Consider the following 16028-nt stretch of genomic DNA (forward strand, 5'->3'; position numbering starts at 1 on the left):
CAAATACGTTACAAACCAAATAAAGAGCAAAACAAATACGTACAACTTAAGTGTCAGATTTAGGTAGTCGGACCAATCGAGAGAGAGAGTTTTCCACTGTCAATTTGTTTCCTCTGGACCCCGTAAGGCTAACATAACCCCCACTACAAAAAAAGTCCACATTTTGAACTTAGTCTACAGTAACAACTTCGTGTGGACCCGCAGTCGGGTGTGCCCTTGGCCTGTTCTTAGCTCCAACAATCTCTAAAGCTGTCTCCATCTTCCTCACCATCGGTTCCAAGGCTGAAATTGCGTCGGCCAACTTCGCAAGCTGAACACGTATGGCGTCAGCGCGAAGTAAAAAATGATTTGTGAGGGCCAATTCGAATTCTGGAAAGTCCAGGGTGTTGGAATGAAGCTGTTGCAAATGCGGCAGCATGGCATGCTCCAACGTATCCGTTCGAACTTTATTGGAGTAGTCTTTTGATGCGGCGATGTGGTATTTATTGCCAGCTTCATCATGATACCCCGGTTCGTTGAAGTACGGATCCGGTACAAAGATCAAACCTTGTATACTAACCAATACCTGTAGCAGAGTGGATTTCATGGGGATCCAGCCAGGCCCGCTCCACGTTCCGAGCAAACTGAGACAAACCTTGCCACAACTGTACAAGTTGGGATTGAAACGCAGAGTACCACCTCCAGTGGTCAAGAACTTGACTTTGGGAGGGGACTGGGGATAGTCGTTCATCCAAATGTCGAAAAAGAAACATCCGTTCTCGTATGGTGTACCCTCCGGCCCTGTCGAAATGTGTTGCCGGCAACGTGAGACACCTGGTACGTGCGCGAGCAAATCGGGCGAATAGCAAGGCCAAAGGGTTTCATCCATAGAAACGTACCAGTAATCATGGCTCGCACCAAATCCAATCTCGATTCCACGGATCGCACGAATATGGCACTCGAAAATTCAACGGGAAGATTGATCTGAAACTCGAGTAATTCTTTATAAAGCGCATTTACATCGAGTTTCCCTATCGGTACGCCTGATTCGTTCACGTGCCGCATCGAACTAAACGACTCAACAAATTTCATCCGTAGCGGGCCCAATACTTGTCGATATCGCGTGGAAGGGTCCTCCTCACTACCAGTATTCGGCAAGCTGCTGGTATTGGTGTCGATTCCGTCAATGACATAGGCATCTGGACACACCTTTTTGGACGCTAGCTCCGTTGAGTCTCCCGCGCGTTTACGGTGTCTCTGGTGAACTTGAGGGGTCGCATTCACCTCCATCGCATCAAGAAGGAAATCATTACAAAGATTAATTACTGCGGTGTTCGCTTGTGTTGCAAAGTTGAGGCCGGAACGATTCCTCAGACCAGCTCTACTGTTGGCGACGGTTGTGACGGCGAGTGGATCAATTTCCGAGGCGGCAGGTTTCGCGTCGTCGTCACTGCGGTCAATGTCTATACAGATTACTACGGCTGGATACGTGCATCCTCCGTTGTCTGCCGTATTTTTGTTCGACGATGCCATACTTGAAACGTCAGGCCTTGGGAGACACAATCATCGGTATGGATGTGACGGTATCAGTGACTCATATTTCTCTCACACAGGCTTTCTCGACAACTCCTCTTCCTGCCTTTCCGAAAGGAAGTCGGTCCGGTGTGTAGAGAGAGCATATCGCGAGTGTTCGTCGTGTGTTTCTACTAGACCAGTCGGTTCGGTTTTGGAATTCCTCGTGGGCAACTAGCGACTAGCAAGAAGCTTGGTAGATTCGAATAAACCTGGGAAAGTTTGACGGCCCTACCATACCCTACAGCGTACGTTCCGTGATAGGTTTACAGTTAGCGGAAACCACCTAACCAACACGCACTACACACTCTCATTTAAACTCGAAGTCGGAACAACCGTACAAATGAAGGCGTGGAATCCAACGTTGCCAAACTAGAGAAACAGGACATTGCCGATTACAACACTCGCAATTGTGCAAATTATGGTTACGCTTTTCGTCTACATGGCGCACCCGTGTCTATATAGATATTAGGTTTACGTCATAGGTGTTGTCAATTCGGCACAATACAGTATTGGAAAGAAGACTGCCACTTACGGATGTCCGATTGTGTGCAGTGTGATATGGTGAGTACGTGTCGATCAGCATGGCGTTGTATATTTAGAGATCCTCGTCGTCGTCTTCCGGGAGGGGTTGAGCAGCAGCGGCCTGGATTTCGGCTTCGTACTGTCGCTTGGTGTCATCATCGATCTGCGTTTCCGGCGGCTGTAGCGCGGGAGCTTCGACAAAGTGCAACTGATTGTCTCCGGAGAGTTTGCGGGCCAGCCAGAGAAAGGGTTTTTCAAAGTTGTAGTTAGACTTGGCGGAGATATCGTAGTACTGCAAGTTCTTCTTGCGATGGAAGGTGATTTGCTTGGCCTTGACTTTACGGTCCTTGATTTCCACCTTGTTTCCGGTGAGTACAATGGGAATATTCTCGCAAACACGGGTAAGATCACGGTGCCAATTGGGAACGTTCTTGTAGGTCACCCGGGACGTAACGTCGAACATGATAATCGCGCATTGCCCCTGGATGTAGTATCCGTCGCGGAGTCCACCGAATTTTTCTTGCCCCGCCGTGTCCCAAACGTTGAATTTGATGGGTCCACGATTGGTGTGGAATAGCAAGGGATGGACTTCGACACCGAGCGTCGCCACGTACTTTTTTTCGAATTCACCGGTCAAGTGGCGCTTGACGAAGGTCGTCTTGCCGACGCCACCGTCGCCGACGAGAATGAGCTTGAATTCGGGATTTTGGGCTTGTGCCTAGAGAGACGCAGACGGGAGATGTGGGTGAGTAAAGAATGCAGTGTAGCACATGATTACCACCACACAACAGTAGCCATAACAGTGATAACTTTAACAAGAGCAGTAGAAGGAACAACAATAACATATTCGGTACCGGAACAACAAAAGCCGTCTCCGAGGAGCCAGAATGACGAACGGACTCAATCGCCGTAGACCCTACGTAGACTTGAGTACTGCAGTCGGCGACCCGCGCGTGCGGGAATGCGCTGGCTTTGGCTCCTCCATCTTTGGTCGTCGGTTGAAGCGTACTCCCCTACCGATATCCCAACTCCGCATGCATTGCAAAACTAAAACATACCATGATGATGAGAAACAAAAAGTCCGTGACAAGTTTGACGGAGACAGGGAAATGTGTATATGTATCGAACTGCTTCGAATCGAGAGCACGTCCTCGTCGGCCATCGTCGGAGGGACTCGCTGCTGCGTCCCCGCGCGTCGATAGCGGGGTGAAAACCAAGGGTCTACCGAGATAGTAGTCTGTCCGCTGACCGAACTCCGAGTCGACCCTTTCAACTTTCCAGGGTGTTCAATTTGAACCCTGATTCGAAGTCGCCAGGGTTTACGCCCAAATTGCAGTCACAGTCAATGTGTCGAGACTGCCGGGGATTCCTCGAGTTCTCCGACGGGTGCGTGCAACCGGCACACACGCCGGCGGCGGCGACGACGGGGCTGCCATTGGAGATACCCAAGGGTCTTTGTACGTGTACTTACAACTAAAGTCGTGTTGGTTTGTTGGATTGTTTCTATTACTTTGATTCGCTCTGACTCTCCCATAATCTGTACTAGCTAGATATACCCTCTCTCTCTCTTAGTTGTCAGTATCTGTCGGTGCCCCTCTCCTTATTGGAGAACAAAACAGTCTATTCGACGGTGAGACTCAACTGGGCTGGCGGCGTTAAGTCCTTGGCTCTGGCCTTGTTGTATTCACCATGGAGGCAATTGACGCGTCTGGAGGGCTGGATGGCTCGATGTCAACGGATAACGCACTCGTCGTGGATGCTCGGGACGTGGATACGGATACACACAAGGCAACCGAGACAGTCGCCTCGATGGAAACGTCGGAATTGGACTCCGACACGTTCCTGGATAGCACTCCGAGCCACCTCAACAGTACGAACACTAGCAACAGCAGCACTGGTGTTGATTTCGAGTCATCCGCAACTACTGCTTTGCAGGAAGCAGTGAAAGTTGAATCCGAGACAAACGTAGAGGCCGACGACGAGACCGTTGACGCTCCATCCATCCAACATATCGTGTCCAACGAAACGCCCACGAGCGACACTGAAGGACTGGATTCCAGCGACATTACAATCGTGACAAACAGTACTACAGAAACTTTCACCTCTATCAATCGTACTGATCCGACGAGTCCCCATCCTCCCGATGCTATAACACGGGAAACCCTGCTATCTCACGCGACGACCACCAGTAGCAGCACCAACGAAGAAAGCTCTCTGCGGGTGGAAACTTCCCTCGATACCGCCACCACTCCTACAAATCCCATGGAAGTCCAAACGAAACAACCGCAAAAAAAGGCGGAGGATGAAGAGGACGACGACGTGTCAAGTAAAGCGGCAGTGGCTTTGGCTGCGGTGGCGGCCGCCGCCACGGCCAATCACAAGAGCCCCGCCGAAGCCGCCAAAGAAGCTCGGGCAGCCGCGCAATCCTTCATTAAGCCCGCCGATCATCACCATGGGCATTCGGTCTCATCGGTCAAGCGCACTATCCAAACGGTGCCGCTCGCGACCGTACAGACCCATTTGCGGGCCAAGGCACTCGAAACCGGCTCTGTTGTCGCCGATAAATTGTGCCAAGGAGAAAACGATGCCTTTTTGCAGTATTTGCTCCTTCTCGAATACTTCCGAGCGACGGTTGTCCATGAAGACGATGATCCGGATCACCTGTCCATTGGCTCCAACCATAGCCAGCACGAACTGGAGCAAGCCGCGAGAGCAGCTGAAGCCTGTGACAAGGTGTTGACCCTGCTGAAAAAAATTGATCTCGCTTACGACAGCCTGGTCAATATGCTACCTGCGGAAGTGGAACGACTCCAGCAGCCAAGCTTTGACGAGGATTCCAGCGACTACGATCAAGACTACGAGACGCCAGTGGTCATTCCGGATTTACTGCCCCCCTGTACCTTTCCTGGCGGTGACAAGACCGTCGCATTTTTTAAAGCGTGTATGGGTACCGAAGGAGAAGCCCCTGCCATTGCCAGCGACGACACAAGCCTGGAGGAGGTGCGCGAACAAGCAAATTCAATAGACGGTAATGATTCTTTGGATCAGCCATCGACACCTACTTCCAAAGGCAACGCTTCCCTCATACCGCCTGCGTCTCCCAAACATCCCATTGCGTCTAACACCAACGTTTTTTCCATGTTTCGCCGAAACACCACGCCATCCAAGGGTATATTGGGCTCTTTGCGGCGTCGGACGGGTAACGCGAGCACGACCGCTCGGGATACGGATTCGAGTCTGCGGGTTTCGGAAACTACGGAATCTACCCAGGCTCCATCCTGCCGACCGGGGGAGTATGTCGTCAAGATTGAACGGGAAATGCTGGGTTTGACGGTTGAAAATGTACTGGAACGTACCGTCGTGCGCACCGTCCTGGCGAGCGGACCCGCCAAGAAGGCTGGCGCCAAAATTGGATCCCTCATTGTGAAGGTGGGGAATGTGGAAACAAAAAATTTGACGCATTTTGAAACGATTGACGAGCTCCGCCAAAGTCAGCGGCCGCTGCAGCTGGTCCTTCGTGAAGTGAGCGAAGATGCGTTGCGTTTGGCGCGTGAAGAAATGGGACGGCTCATTCGTGGGTCGGGATTTGGCACTATAATGGACGGAAACCGTGCTGCCGAGGATGGGGAGCAGGAGGTGGAGGTGGAAATTTCTCGTCCGTTGATTGAAGCCGATTTGCGCATCGATGCGTACACAAACTTGATAAGACGACGCATCGCAGAAGTTGCCCCGCAAGCACGCAACAAAAAGGAAGAAGCTCTTGCCCGAGTAGGAGAGAAAATGGTGTGGCTCTTGACACTCTTCGTAATTGGCTTTGAGCGTGAGGCTGCAGGGCGTTACGATATTACGTCAGCCGAGAACAACGAGCCGTCTCCTGTCCCACGACGGAGTTTGCATGGTGTGCATGCACACTCGGCGAAAGAGTATGGTGACGCAGCAAAAAGTGTATCCAAGGTCCTCTTGGATTATTCGCAGAGGAAGCTGGACCCTCAACCAGTCGCGCAACGGACTCGGTCGGCGGACTTTATCCAACACAGCCTTGAGACCACGGGAGGCAATCGTAGAGGGCGAAAAATCCCACCGTCTCCAATCCAACCACAGCGAGGTACGACGAGTGTAAGGGCAGTACCAGGCGCTGCCCAACAAGATGGGAGCAGTTTGGGACATGACAAGCCTCTCTTACAAATCGGGGACGTTCTGCAACGCACTCGGACGTTTTTGACCGACACAACTTCTCCACCGGCTGCCCTTTTACGCGGAGAGCTTATTGCTTTTTTATGCGATGTTCTAGACATTGATACGGACATGGAGCTTTCGGAAGAAGATTCCGTTTCTGCAACTGCCGGTGCGCAAGCCGGTCCCATCAATGATTTAGGTAGTGCCGGAAGTTTGTTGAAACTAATTATACTGAACTGTCCAATCATGCGCAGTCCGGGTTGCGAAGCCGCCTCATCTCACGAGGACGTTTTGGACCCTGAGTTTGAAGAAGAAATGCGTCGTCGCTTTGGTCTGAAAGAGTACCTATCGGCGGTCGATCGCCACAAGCTTCATGCCGGAAATCGTTTCCTCGCGGTAGTCCATCGTCTCGCCGCCAGTCGAAGCATGAGCGCAAGGATAACTGCTTGTTCCCTTGGCCCAGTCATCTGGGGACATCTAGATTTCCCGCATCAGCTACAGTTGCGCGGAGTTGTTACCAGAGCACTACACGATGTGGAAGTTATTGTTCGGAAGGCCACGGCCACGGTTCTACACGAGGTTGCCGAGCTTGTCTTTGATTCACGGTGTGTTCCATGGTTGGTTTTGATGTGCGAACGAGCCATGACGGATCCGGAACCACAGCTCCGGTCTGCTGCCATGACTCTGACTTGGCATTTGGCTGAGCATCTTCCGAACGCGTTCCTCGGAGACGCCAGTCAAGGGAGTGCATATCTTCGTCGGCTGCCAGACCGTAATGACCCTATTTTTGCCGATGTGTACTTACTACAGTGCAAGCTGCTTCCGGTTGCCACTCGGCTAGCAGAAGATCGGTCACCATCGGTACGCCTTGCAGTTGCTGCACAATGCGACAGGCTATGCTATGCTCTCGGTGACCACTGGTCTAGTGTCGTCATCGACGTCTTACTCGCTATGCTGTCGGATGCCGATGAAAGAGTCAGATGTGAAGCCGTCTTGTGCGTTCCAAGACTTGCTGACATTGTTCTGCTCTCAACGTCTCCTGGAGAAACTGCTGTCAGCGAAGTGAGCATTTTGGAAGCTCTCTTACCAGCAGCAATAAAGCTTCAAAAGGATCCCAGTCCATCGGTCAGAATTTCTTTGGCAGCAGCTGCTGGCGATTTGTTGACATTGCTCGTTGCTATGCAACGGAGATCGGACGAATCGTCAGGCTCATCAGTCGAGTCACCAGCACCGAGTGATAAATCCGTTGATATCGAAGTTGGCAGAAAGTACAGGAGGCAGGTTGATGACAGATTGATTCCTCTCGTGCAACAACTACTGAACGATTCGGATCCTGAAGTAACAAGCGCTGCGCTAAGAGCGGTTACAAACGCGTCGCGCAAATCAATTCCACCTTCCTCCCCTAGAAATCGTCAAATGTCCGTTGCATCGGAGGATGATTCTTTGTCTATAACATCGTATCAATCCCAAACCAGCCGCGACACGAGACAGCCAATGATTCTCCCAGTGCTGTCCGAAGTTCAAGTGCTTAGACTTTTACCAACCTTGACTGATTTGGCAAACAGTAGACAATGGCGAGTCAGACAAAGCGCCGTGGAAATTGTTCCGGCACTTCTCGGATGCACACAAAAGTTGGAAACTCGATCCGAAATCTCAAAGCTTTGCGTTCGGCTTATGTCCGATTCTGTTGATGCCGTCCGTAAAACTGCAGCAGAATGCCTTTGTATGGGTGGTAGCAGTCTCGGTAGTCACGGCGAAGATGCTAGTGCCGAGTGGGCGACGTCCATTGTTATCCCAGCAATTCGGAGGTGTGCCATCCATTCGTTTTCAAAACAGAGGCTTCTCAGTCTTAAGATGATTGAAGTAGTTCTTCTTAATGGCGCTTGCCCAAGCAAATGGAAAGGAAGCGAAACAGACCAAGAAAGATTGACTGACTCTCCGATGCGAGAGCTCGCGGCAATCGCTCTTTCGTTGACATCTGACCGAATAGCAAATGTTCGGTTGAATGTTGGCAGGATATTAGAGGCTGTACTGCATGATTTTGAAGATGCCGAGCTGTCGTTTATTAGAGAAGTGCTTTTGCAGCAAATGGAAGAGGAAAAGGAGAGAGAAGGAGGAGGAGATCGCGATGTGTTATTCTTCGCGAAGCGTTGCGTTGACCGAGCGTCTACCATTATCGAAGAGACTTCTAGTGCTACTTCACTGGTATAACCGAGAGATACCGATAAACAAGGATTAAAGATGACACTTTTATCTTCAGTGTATAACTCCAATCGGCATACCTATCAAAAGTCAGTGGACTGGATTCATTGCGAAGCATGCTTTCCTTATGGGCGAAGTCAATGCTTTCAAGTGAAGAAATTTTAGAGCTTTCTCGAATTCTTCATTGGAGGCGGTACGCTTGATGATCCACGAGTAACAAGATTATATGACCACACTAGCAGCAGCAAATCTGGACCAGCGATCCTTAACCAGAAGCCGGTGCCATTTCGTCAACATCTTTCTCCGACATTAGATCGCTGTCTACAGGGAGCTCCCCTGGATGGTCCCTCTCTCTGCAAGCGTAAACACGCTGAAGCGATTCTTGAATCTTCTCCAGTATAGTCTCGGCTTCTGTGCCCTTGAGAAGACCTTTTCTATGCAGCTTTTCCACGCAACGAGATGAATTGTACAAGAGAACCGTGCACAAGTTGTGCGACACAATCATCTCAACATCTCTCATGTGGTACGACTTTAATAGCTTGACAGCCTCTACACACTGACGTCTTGACTCGGCAATAACCTTTGACTCTTCTTCCGAGAATTGCTCATCCAAGAACTGCTGACTCAATAGCCTCTGCGCAGTATCGTGTGCATGTAGAAATGCCAGACATCGCTCCACGTTCAGTCGCATCATTTCGTACTTCACATCTTGCAGGACAAAAGCTCCGAAACATTTTCGAAAATACTTCATTCCTTTCGAAGTGTAAACCGATGTTGACCAAGGTGCTTTTACGACGCTCACATACTCCCAATCATTCAACTCGGATCCATTTGAGACAGAGTCGAGGGCAAAATCAATTGATTGTTCCAAAGAGAAGGCGAGAAACTGACGGTTGTAGAGCTCACCGAGTTCCACTTGTCTAGCGTATGCGCTACGTAAAATTTCTAGAAATACCGTGCGAAGTTCTATCAACGACATACTGGATGTGACCTTGGCTATCCTCACTTTGGTAGAGTTTTTGTCACTTGATATGCCGATGTTTTCTTTCTGATGTTCTGCCATTTGTTTTTCCAGATCTTTTTCGTTGTCTTCCAAATACGGTGAAACCTTAGACAAGTTTGGATCACGATAGTTTTTCTCGTGATTATGAGTATTCCGGTAATCCTTGTAGGCCTTTAACACTTCGTCCTGTCTAAGATCTTTCAACCAATCAACATGGTCCCGAATCAGGGCAAAATTGATCTTGGCAAAGCGAGGCTGAGCTAGCAAACGGATTAGCTCTTCAATTGTTTCGTAGCGCAAGTGGAGCTTGTAGCTTTCAATTATCTTTTTTCGAATGGCTGTTGTGTCAGCCAGGCCTAATCGCCGTAACAGAGGACCAGCTACAGTGGCATTAATACAGAGCGTCATAAAAGCAATTCCACCAACAAATCCAAACACTTTGTTGGTCTGACCAACATACTTGAAGTCTCCCTCTTCAGCCGCCTCGCGCACTGTATTGTCTAAAACGATTGCCAAACTGATTCCCACAGCACCGCGAAGGCCTCCAAAGGCCTGAAAGATCATTTCAGGCTTGCTTGATTTGAGCCCAATCCTGGAAATGAGCGGATACGCGCCGATAAAGAGAGCGAATCGAATTATAATCAACAAAATGTACAATATAATCAAATAGCCTTGGAAAACAAAGTCTGCTGTTAGCCTGTTGTATCAACAAGTCAGGCATCAATGGCAGATCAGTACTACTCACCCCAATCTCTTCCAGTAAATTCTCCTTCACGTTCTTCTGCGTTAGCGATCACACTACCCCATACTAATCCACCTAGCGCGAATAAGACAGTATTCAACAAGTGCTCGACCAAGCCCCAGAAATCACAAATTAGCTGATTGTCATTGATCAAGGCATCTCCAAAAGCCCGATACGTAATACCGCACACGACTGTGGCCAAGACACCGCTGGTACTCCACACCACATCGGCTGTATAGTAGCACAAGTATGCCACGGTAATGGTAGCGGCAGTTTGTACAATATTTTCTTCTCGATTGAGTCGTCTATCCAAAATTGATAGGAGCAAAATCAAGCCGAATCCAAAAAATAGTCCAGCTGCGCACGCACCGCCACTCATACGCAGAAACTTAGCCGTTCCGGAACCCCAGTTGTAGTCGGTTCCCAGACCTTCAACGCCGAGTTCGGTATAGAAAACTTCAGCAAAAAGTGCAAAAAATACGAGAGCACTTCCGTCGTTTAGCAGCGATTCGCCGCTAATATGCTGTTTGAGGCGTGGTGGAGCGCCTACGGAGTCAAGTAAAGCAGCCACTGCGACTGGATCCTGCGACAAATACAGAAAAAATAAGCTTCCTTTTTGGACGTGTTCTTCACCACGGATTGAATGGCGATTTTATTCTGTGCCAAGCAGGTCGGCGATTCTCGATACGTACCGTTGCACTCAGAATGCTTCCAAAAGTCATGGCCAAGGCAAAAGACCAGCCATAGGGAAATATATAGTACGCCACCAAAGCAGTCAAGACGGCTCCTCCCAGTACCATTGGGAAGGCAAACACAAAACACTGTACGATCGAAACTTGAAACAAGTGCACATTTAAGGACGACGCGTCCTTGAAAATCAAACCCGGCAAGAAAACCAGTAAAAGCAGTTCGCTGTCAATGGGTATCCAAAACTCTAGAATGGACTGGGACAGTCGATTGTCATTTTGAAATTTGGCCGTCGCCAACCCCATGAATGTTCCAAGAAGAAACAACACGGCAGTGTAGGGAAGCCACTTGACGTATCGACTGAGAAGGAAGAATGTGAGAACTCCTAATGCCTGGACAAACCATGGAAAGAGGACGGCTTCAGCCGGTTCGAGCTCCATTTCGACTTCCGTGGTGTTGGCGAAGGAGACTTCTTCGGCTTGGCCCACATTCACTGTTAGTAAAATCATCACGAGCAACTGTTTGAATGATGAAATTCTCCCATTGAGAGACGGTCTAATTGTATCCGGCATCGCTTTGCTTACACTTTGTTCGGATGATATGTGATTATGGAAATGAAAAGAGATCGTTTCACAGTCAAGACATTGTCAGCGGGAATCCGAAACTGATGGAGGACTCATCTAGCTAGAAGATATGAGAACGCAAAGGAAAAGCCATCCCAAATCTCGAACACCATCGTCTCAGCTGACAGAGAGGGTCAGGGCTCACAAACGATATTGTGACAGTGAAAGAGGAAATTCACTTAGGTTTAATGTGGTAATCAGGCCAGTAGGGAAAGGATTCCTCTGTAAAATTGCCGATAATGTCATTGATCGCAATATTAGGATTTCTGATATTTATCTTGGAATGACTTTTGTCTTATAATAGAATGTCAAATTGTATTATTTTTGCATCGACATCTCGCAATCTGGAAGAATTCCGACCGAGGTTCAAATAGTTTTGGCCGGATTTATTGAAGAACACAAAACGACGATGAAGATCGAAGTCAGGAAAACGATGAACTACGAAGATTATGAGTCTACATTGTACTCTTGGATATTCGTAGGGACTGTGGGGCTGTGATTCGTTGTGTGTGGGACGGAAGCGACTTGGCTTTTAGCAGTAGGCGATTGAACTTCTGGTGAGACGTTGTCCTTACCAGGGGCGTGCCTCAACGCCACAAGCGTAAATAGCCCAAAATGGGATGTCTTTAACGCTTTTAAACTTTAAAAAGCGGTAATTTCCGGTAGGCGTTAAAATTACGAAGTGAGCTATTTTCGGAATCAAATCCACTTAAGGATTAGAACTCAGTCCCGGATTTCGTGAAGGATTCTGAATCCTTCACTAAATTAGTGAAGGATTTAGTGAAGGATTTAGCGAAGGATTTACACTTAGATTTTGAAACGACCGTGACTTGGGAGACGAAGAAGTACTAACAGTCAGTAGTCCCTGTCTTTCCTTTACTGTTAGCAGGCGCTCTACAAATCTCCAAAAGGTGTCTATTACAGTTTTACTTGAACAATATACGCAAAGGCAGAGGCCGTGTGAGCGTTGGAGTCTCGCCGCGACGTCGGGAAAAAATTTCGGGTCATTCAAGCGCTGCGAGTTCAGCCTCGGCGAAGGGACGCGGAGGAGGATATGCAGGAAGGGGTCGCGGCAAAACAGGAGGGCGAGGTCCCAAGCGCAAGGCCGATGCTTCCGTATCAACGGTAACAGGAGCTTTCACTCCTAGTGTTACGGAGTACTACCAAAGCACAACCGAGGACGTATCGCTGTTATGACAGTGTGTGGTAAACAAAGGTGGGCGTTATGACGAATGACCTGCGATACACCTAAGCAAGCTTAGGGACTGTAAAACTCACTTGCTGACGACGCTCCCCACGGGTTAGACAGCGGATGCAAGGACCTATGCTATAATGCAATATTTGGATCAAAGAATTTCTAAAACAATGAGTGGAAAATTACATGCTACAAACTAGTCAATCTGTTGTTCAGTCCAGTGAACAATCCCACAAAGTGCCAGCGCATCATTGATCTTCCACAACTTCCATAATCTCAATAGACAATCTTTCTCCCACATGTATATATACCTCCAGAACTATGAGTCCCATGCACAACACCTATGGTGAGTAGCTGTTCTTCTTCAGTCCCACCATGTGTCTTGTGATAGCCCCTTTATTGCTTCAATTGTATTTTCGATGTTCCAATTATATCCCAGTCCATTTTGGTCGTGTAAACTGACAAGTGGAGACTAAGCACATGCGGCTCCGGAAACATAGCAATTGTACAAACGCTTCGATTATTGTGAGTCCACGTGGCCACGGAACAAGGCTTTGGTATCATTTCTGTGCGTGCCTCCTTAACTCCATGTGCATAGTTTTGACTCACACTTGAGACATCCGTGTTTAGTGAATAATTTCCACAAGACATGTCGCAAGGAGGTAAACCACAACAGGGTAACTCAAATACGGTATATTTGTGCAATAAGGCCGACACAAACTCCATATGGGACGCGTAACCGCTGCGTCCATCGGATTGGCTCACACTTACACTTTCCTTACGAAGTGGGAGCTGTCCGAGGGACATGCCGCAAGGTAGCGTACCGTAACACCTAGCTACCACACTGAGACAGCAGCAACGCAAACAAAATGCTTCCTGTAAAGGATCGACGGCACACATTTGGGGAACGGACGTGTACGTTCCTACGGCGGCAGCGGCCACTACCAGCGTTCGTCGTAGCTTTCAATCATTACAGATCTCCCATCACGTGAAGGGGAAAGCTGCGAGGGTAGAGGCCGAAGACAATATTGTCGGGATAAAGTGGACGTCGACGGGGACGATCCGCCACCGTTGTAGCGTGCGCGACTCGAGTCGCTCCTCACTCGCGGTGTCACCCAGGGATCAACAACTACCAGTCTCAATATTGATGCTATGCATCTGCACTATCACACCGCAGGCTGTCAGCGTATCTACATCAGATTTTGGCCTGTCCAATGGAGCTGGTCCCCCTCATGGACTTGTGCGTCCAGTGCGAAAAGAAATGGAAAGACAGGGACTACTGACTGTGAGTACTTTTTCGTCTCCCAAGTCACGGTCGTTTCAAAATCTAAGTGTAAATCCTTCGCTAAATCCTTCACTAAATCCTTCACTAATTTAGTGAAGGATTCAGAAACCTTCACTAATTTAGTGAAGGATTTGGAAACCTTCACTAATTTAGTGAAGGATTTGGAAACCTTCACTAATTTAGTGAAGGATTTAGAAACCTTCACTAATTTAGTGAAGGATTCAGAATCCTTCACTAAATTTAACAAGAATTGAAAACCCTATTCAAAAGTTCAGCCAGTCCAAGCTTTCAAACGGCACTTAGAAAGAGCTGTCTGGCGCGCAAGAAAGAACACTCTTTATATACGAAATGTCTTCTCTGTTATTTCGATTAAATTAGTCAAATGAGGCACGCCCCAGGAGTTGGATCAACAGGATTACCTACAGAGATTTTACGGCCACATCGAGCTATTGGATCGGAAACGATTGTCCAGTTTGCTTGCCAATCCCGGGCCGAAAACCGAGCACCTCCACTCTTCCAATATGCGCCGCAAAAGAGGATGGGAATGGGCCGACACTAAACTCGTTGCCGACCTACCTTATCTCAAGGCTATTTCTGGTTCTATCGATCCCACTAACTATCATCAGGTCATATAGCTGGCTTACAATTCAGAAAGCCTCAAAAACCGAAGTTGTGTTGCGAAATGGTTTGATTCGTTTACGGCGGCTTTGCTGACGTTGGGATATCGGCAATTGGTCTAGAACGGTACCGTTGTAAGGGTTCTAGATGAGGTGCAGGGCTCCGAGCTGATCGAAGTCGTACAAGCGCTACTGGCACAAGTGTGCATCCAATTCAAGCAACAAGACGCGACAGAATGCAGTGCCGGAGTGCAATGGGCCGATTGTAATACTCAGGCATGGGGATGGTTTCTTTGCCGACCGTCAACAATTCTCTGGAAGTCAATGGACCAGTCGGCCTGTAGATGGTAGAGGCGCTCTGGGCAACACAAGGGGCATAGAATCCTTTGGCAGTCTTTCGCAATTTCCTGATTACCATAGCTTGGGCCGTGGCTTGTATATTTCCGTTGTGATACTTATGCCACCTTTTCGTACGGCTCGGGCAGCGATCTCACAAAGTATCGGACCGTCAAGTTTACGCTCGGTGGCTGCGACCACCGCCCTGGACGGTAGCAATGCGGTCGTAGTGGAATCGCATAAGGCGATAAGCACAAAACTATGAAATATAACGAGAGGGTTTGATACTGCGCTCTTTACAATTCTTTAATTTCGTTTACTGGCGGCACCGTTGGAGTGGAGCGCGCCAGTCTTGCAAAGACCGGTCCATCGCGAACCGAAAACACCCTGATGGTCTTTTTGGTACATCTGAATTTAAACGCCTTTTACCCACACGCATCAACGGCTCGTTTATATTAAGCCGTCAATGTCGTGCAAGCCTGCGCCAAGTTTTTTGGACTGCATCACAGAAGCTCCAAACGAAAGCCAAAGAAAAGGTACAAAAAACATGTGCAATTTGTCAATTTCATTGCGAAAAAAATAAAGATGGGCTGGATATCGCAGTCGTTTGGCTCGAAACGCTCAATTGTCCCCAGTCAGCGCAAGGAGGGAATCAAAGACCTGCTCAAAGCGTGTTTAACACTGATTATTTCTGCGCTCGCTACGTTGAAACGTCTATGCGATGTCTTTGTTCTTCTCGGTGAGCTCCAATCGCGGAAGTTTTCTAAAACTTTTTGTGGTCTCTGTAAACGATAGCGGGATACGCTACTTTGTTCTTGGCGTCGGTCTCCCGGCAAGGCTTTGCCAGTTTTCATATCGAAACCGGACCCGACAACGTCTCTGCCGTTTTTGTAACGTGGAGCCTATTGGATTCTTCCTTCCTTCAGAAAGGCCTTGAACCGTCTAATTGGAACCGTGTTGGGTAGGTTTAGCTGTGGCCGACCGCGGTGTACGTTCAGCACTAGTCTCGTGCATTCACATTCAACCGGAAACGGACAACACAGGCCTGCCAGGCTTGTCTACGAATCATAGATTGATCGTTAATTT

The 16028-nt window shown here is 48.7% G+C and overlaps 5 protein-coding genes across 5 annotated transcripts; 2 read left to right on the plus strand and 3 right to left on the minus strand.

Moving 5' to 3' along the window:
* Positions 1–21: 21 nt before the first annotated feature.
* Positions 22–1636, minus strand: PHATRDRAFT_48883 (predicted protein). Its single transcript, XM_002183475.1, has 2 exons — positions 879–1636; positions 22–780 (listed from the first exon to the last, which is right to left on the minus strand). The coding sequence occupies exons 1-2, from the start codon at positions 1510–1512 to the stop codon at positions 170–172; spliced, it is 1245 nt and encodes a 414-aa protein (XP_002183511.1). The 5' UTR covers positions 1513–1636; the 3' UTR covers positions 22–169.
* A 513-nt stretch (positions 1637–2149) lies between these two features.
* Ran1 (predicted protein) lies at positions 2150–3610 on the minus strand (the record flags this gene model as incomplete). The annotated part of the gene is made up of 2 exons (XM_002183476.1): positions 2150–2767; positions 3587–3610. The coding sequence occupies 2 exons, from the start codon at positions 3608–3610 to the stop codon at positions 2150–2152; spliced, it is 642 nt and encodes a 213-aa protein (XP_002183512.1).
* A 155-nt stretch (positions 3611–3765) lies between these two features.
* PHATRDRAFT_48885 (predicted protein) lies at positions 3766–8494 on the plus strand (the record flags this gene model as incomplete). The annotated part of the gene is made up of 1 exon (XM_002183347.1): positions 3766–8494. The coding sequence occupies one exon, from the start codon at positions 3766–3768 to the stop codon at positions 8461–8463; it is 4698 nt and encodes a 1565-aa protein (XP_002183383.1). The 3' UTR covers positions 8464–8494.
* A 142-nt stretch (positions 8495–8636) lies between these two features.
* Positions 8637–11561, minus strand: PHATRDRAFT_48886 (predicted protein). The gene is made up of 4 exons (XM_002183477.1): positions 11471–11561; positions 10892–11379; positions 10203–10782; positions 8637–10146 (listed from the first exon to the last, which is right to left on the minus strand). Exons 2-4 carry the CDS (start codon positions 11324–11326, stop codon positions 8720–8722), a joined length of 2442 nt encoding a protein of 813 aa, XP_002183513.1. The 5' UTR covers positions 11327–11379; positions 11471–11561; the 3' UTR covers positions 8637–8719.
* A 1792-nt stretch (positions 11562–13353) lies between these two features.
* Positions 13354–15207, plus strand: PHATRDRAFT_39465 (predicted protein; the record flags this gene model as incomplete). Its single annotated transcript, XM_002183348.1, has 5 exons — positions 13354–13395; positions 13558–13989; positions 14388–14615; positions 14730–14871; positions 14951–15207. 5 exons carry the CDS (start codon positions 13354–13356, stop codon positions 15205–15207), a joined length of 1101 nt encoding a protein of 366 aa, XP_002183384.1.
* Between the last annotated feature and the right edge of the window lie 821 nt (positions 15208–16028).

Source organism: Phaeodactylum tricornutum, chromosome 19, assembly GCF_000150955.2.
Source record: "Phaeodactylum tricornutum CCAP 1055/1 chromosome 19, whole genome shotgun sequence".
Lineage (NCBI taxonomy): Eukaryota > Bacillariophyta > Bacillariophyceae > Surirellales > Neidiaceae > Phaeodactylum > Phaeodactylum tricornutum.